At 26.6% G+C, this 5,156-nt stretch overlaps 1 protein-coding gene across 1 annotated transcript; it reads right to left on the bottom strand.

Annotated features, from left to right (window-relative positions):
* Window positions 1–3,010: 3,010 nt before the first annotated feature.
* LOC123922145 (pterocarpan synthase 1-like) lies at window positions 3,011–3,562 on the bottom strand. Its single transcript, XM_045974890.1, has one exon. The coding sequence runs from the start codon at window positions 3,560–3,562 to the stop codon at window positions 3,011–3,013; it is 552 nt and encodes a 183-aa protein (XP_045830846.1).
* Window positions 3,563–5,156: the final 1,594 nt, after the last annotated feature.

Below are 5,156 nucleotides of genomic sequence, written 5' to 3'. Positions count from 1 at the left end.
AGGAAGACTCAATGATTTCATGAATGTGTAAAAGGAATATTTTTTTTGGGTAGAACGTTAAAGATTTCTTATTATCAAGTTTGTGTATCATTTATCATGTGAGTATATCAATGTATCACCGTAAATAAATTAGTTATATGAAACGGTAATTCATATTTTCTCATTAGCTGGTATAATAATTTGGGAGTCGTTAGCATATATACTACTACAATTTAGAAAGTAGAAACTCACCATATATTGCAAAATTTGATTTTTAGGTTTTAATTTTCATTACTTTTATGTTGAGCATTTGTTGTTCAAAATATTCATATTTAATAATACAGTATATGTTATTTTTTTGTGGAAGAATTATAATCTTTTAATTATGTCTGCAAAAAAGTTAATAATATATGTTATTTTTTTAATGTTCTTTTAATTATGTCTAACAAATATCATATTTTTGTACGGACGAAAATCTAAATTTGGTCATTTTATAAGAATTAAAATCTTATTTAACATAATACTGTATAGTTAATATACTTTTTTTTTATACAGTTAATACTATTTAAATAAAATGACACTCATTATGTTAACACATACTAGCCTAAATGGCTGGTCATTAGTCTAACGTAATAGATTAAACTCTTACAACATGATAAATCAATGTTGATCAGAAGAAATATCCACATTATACGCCTCGAATAGGAGTATATTATTAAGTGGAAGAAACCTAAAAAAGAAAAGGCAAAGAGAGTATAAAAGTTGGCATTTATATCATGCTTACCATCATACCATTCCTAATAACCCTCATTACTCGTAAGAGGGAGGGAACACGTTATTACTTTATACACCGACCTGGGACAAATCATGTTGGATTAATTAATTAATCAAGGTTTGAAGAACAAACTAAGGGCGTTTCATTCATATAGCTTCAACACATTATTCTTGTTATATGTATGCAAATGCATGCATGATGCATGTATGCACAATACTTGATTATGAGATCCGGAAGGAAATAACTTTACAGGTTAAAATGACTAATGAGTATATCATTTACGTAACGGGTGTTCAAATCTAAGCCGAACTAAATTAATATGTTTGCATTACTTTTTGTAAAAAGTCAAAATTAAACCGCATACATATATTTTAATACTTATTTATCTTGTTATAAAGTTCAAATTAATTAAACCACAAACAACCTTTAGTACCACTGAATTCAAAGTTGAAATTGCAAATATAGCGATCATAAAATATAATTAGTTTTTTATATGATAATTTACATTTTCATTTTATACTTTACCCACTTCTTTAGTCTTAGATAAAGAGGTAAACACCGCTAAAACACACACAACTACAAAGATCTAGATTCAAACTAGAATGAAGCCGTTCGTTTGGATTATCTTTATTTGTTTGCCTATGAAAAATATCTTATATAAACATATATGTGTCTTTATGTTAATTCATAAGTTCTCACTAACGAAAATTGTATCTCTATAAGATATTTTCATAAATTACCTTGACAAGCTTATAATAATACATAAAAGTTTATTTATTTGCATAAACTATTTTTAATGAGCTCAAAAATAAGTCAATTCAAAAAGACCCTTAGTCTTGAAAAAAAATAAAGGTTTTTTTTTTAATTTCATGAACCTGTATTTCTACAATTCTACTCATGTTAATAAGAGATTTTCTTTTGTAATATATACTAGAGTATATATTTCTACTCATATATTAATACAAATTTGTTTTTTTTTTAAATCTATGGGTATACCTATATTTCTACTTATATTAATACGAAGACCTTTTTTATAATTTTTACATGAACCAATATTTTTGCTCGTATATTAATACATAAGTCTATTTTTAATTTTACTTTGTAATTTTACGAGAATCCATATTTTAATATTCTCAATCATTTAGTTATTTTTAATCTCTATTTTTCTCAATTATAAATATAAATATTATTTTTTTCAATACTGATATTTATTTTTGTATGAATATATAATATGTACTTTAACCATTAAAATCATTTTTGCTTATTATTACATGATAATTTTTCATTTTAAATTTTTCATATTAAATTAAGAGTTAAATAAGTTTTTGTTCCTCGTAAATATTTTGAATTTTGTTTTTAGATCCTATAAAAAATTCCAGCAACTTTTCATCCTCAAATATATTCTGTCGTAATTTTCAGTCCCTACTTTTAATCAACTTTTGTGTACTTTCATGATTTTTAATGATTTTTGGTATACACGTTTGTAATTTTATAAGAATCTTTCCCACAAAAATTTAGAATTTGTTAACATAAGATGGGTTATTTATGAAATTTTTATGCACAAATTTTTTTTAAAAAAATCATGTTTAATTCATCCCTTGTTAAAATAGTTTTAATTTTTGTAAGGGAAATTACTATAATGTACCAAAAGTGACCGCAGAAAAAATTTAAAATTTTGAAATATATAAACGAGTTGGATCAAAATTCATGGCAAAAAATATTTAAGGACCAAAACTTTCTAAATGTTTTTATAGAGAGTAAAAATAAAATTTAAGATATTTATAGAGATAAAAAATATATTTAACCTTTAAATTATACTACTAAATTATTGTGTTTCCTTTTATCCTATCAAACAATTAACTACTGAGGAGTGGCAACAAATGACTCCGTGAGTCCACGCACGAGTGTCCTACTAATTGAATAATTAAAATTTTATTCTATTTCTTGTAGGAAAAAAAATTCTATTTCATTTCATTGTATAAACTAATCTTTAACTACTTTACTATTTTTTCTATTATCGTTTTTAGAGGTTTTATTATTATTGTTTATTCCGCTTGTTAATGGTTGTCGTTCTATTGCTCCACACATCAAGTTTTTTATTGGTGTTAGTTTATTGACAAATTCACAACAGATATGATCTTAAAATCCGTAATAATTAAATAAAATTATTTTTTATTGTAAAAAAAAATTATTTTTTGTATTATTCTCAAATCCACAAAGGTTGTTTTATTCATCTTATAATAATACATAATCTTCTTAAGGTATTGCCAAAGTTACACTCAAGCGAATAATAGACTGATTATTTTGAGCATCATAAGATACAGTTTCAAACACAACATAACCCTTTGCAAATCGAAATCGTCCTGTTCCAGAAAGAACAGAGAGCTCTCTTAAATTTTCACGTTGACGACTTGTACCTTGTATCTCCAAAGTGCTACCACTATATTGTACATTGTTGAACACAATTGACAAAACTATGTTCACATTTGTACCATCTTGAGAAGCCACAGTAATCACACCTTGCGCCCTACCTATTTGAGTCGAAAGTGGACTTTGATTAATCGTAATAGGGTCATCGACTACAAATATTGTTCCAAATGAGTTGTATGACCAATCCTTTCCGTTTATGCCGATAACCGGCACGACGGTTGCGTTGGGGCCTTTGCCGCCATCCTGTAGGTAGAACACCAAGGTTGATGTTTGTTGATTTGGTTGAGGTCCTTGACCATTAGCTATGTTGATGGTTATGATCAAAAGGAAAATTGAGAAGGACGTGATTTTGAGTGGGGTTGAAAATGTTGGTGCCATTTTTTTGTTATTCTAAAATGCTATTGATGTGAAATATTGATGAATTTAGTTTCTGAAAATGGATGGAATTTATAGAAGTTTCAAAATTTGTACAATATATTTTTTAATAGACAAAATAACAATAGTCAATAAAAACTTACACACGTGAAGGAGACATTATTATTAGCTGAACTAAAATTGTCATTTATCTTGTGAGCATATGAGTTTTTTTTATTTTAAACGGCATGTGAGTATTTGAATAAAACCGTAATTTTATTTTTATTTTTTTTAAAAAAAAAAAAAAGTTAGTTGCACAAAATAAAATGAAAGTATCATTTGCACAAAATAAAACCGTAATTATTATGAACTCTGTACATCTCACTTATTCATTTTTAAAATGAAATTTTTAATCACTAAGCTACTTGACAAAAAAAAAGTGTTATTATTACCAACAATAAATTGAAATACTAATGATCTTGAGTCATTTAAACATATACTGGGTTCAATTTTTGACTACTTTTGTGTATGGACTCATCATATATGCCCCACATATTCTCTAACGACAATTAGTCGGTGCTAGAAAACTTGTGCCTATAACATACTCCGTAACTAAAAAAATATAAAATAAGTGTAATTATTATAGCCAGGTTTTTTCACGTGAGTTATTATAACATGCATACCCATGCCCCTCATTTGAATTTATGCTAAATATATCATAATAAGGAATACGTTATTGCTTTATGCATCGACTTGAGTCAAATCGTGTTTGATTAAGGTTTGAATCTAACGTACAAATATACCCACATGAAATGTATTTCATTTAGCTTCAAAACAATATTCTTGTTACATACAGTATGCAAAAGTCATGTGTACCAACACATTATGATGTCGTTCATATTTTTTTTATATAAAAAAAATGCTAATGTTTTTAAATGCTTTGTTGTAAAACACATGAGCTAAACTTACAAGAAATGTCATCGTGAATAATGTAGAGTGTAGACTATACAAAGTTATCATTTAGTGATTTGTTTATAGTAAGTGCAAATATTTTATAAACATTTTTTATAAATAAATTGAAATTTAGAATGAAAAAACAACTACATATTCCAACTGAGTGTATTTAAACTTTAAACATATATCGCATGCACGATAAATACTTTTTTCTTAACGACAAATATATTATTATTAAAAATCAAGTCTTTGCTCAAGACAAACATAAACCGGTAAAAGAGAGACTACAAAACAAATGCGTTGTATATAAGCGGAACACCAATGAAACATGCTCGATAAATACTACCACAATTTGTGTGTAGGATCCATATGAAATTGAAGTGTTGATCTCAATTTTAAACATTATTATGAAGAGGAGTGCTGCAACACTCTCTTTTAAACATTTTTTAACACCCAATCGTTTAAAATTAATATGTTCTCTCACTTTATAATTTCACTCGATTAAAAAGTGAATGTTAAAGTGACTATTCAAAAGATATAGTTGCTAACATTCCTGTTCACAATAATATTGAGAAATGATCTACATTTTAATTTCAGGTGAATCTCACACACAAATTGTGGGTTTGTAATGCATGCGATATATGTTTAAAATATAAACACGCTG

Source organism: Trifolium pratense, linkage group LG4 (genome assembly GCF_020283565.1).
Source record: "Trifolium pratense cultivar HEN17-A07 linkage group LG4, ARS_RC_1.1, whole genome shotgun sequence".
NCBI classification, from domain to species: Eukaryota; Viridiplantae; Streptophyta; class Magnoliopsida; order Fabales; family Fabaceae; genus Trifolium; species Trifolium pratense.
This window is presented reverse-complemented; position numbering and strand designations above follow the sequence as displayed.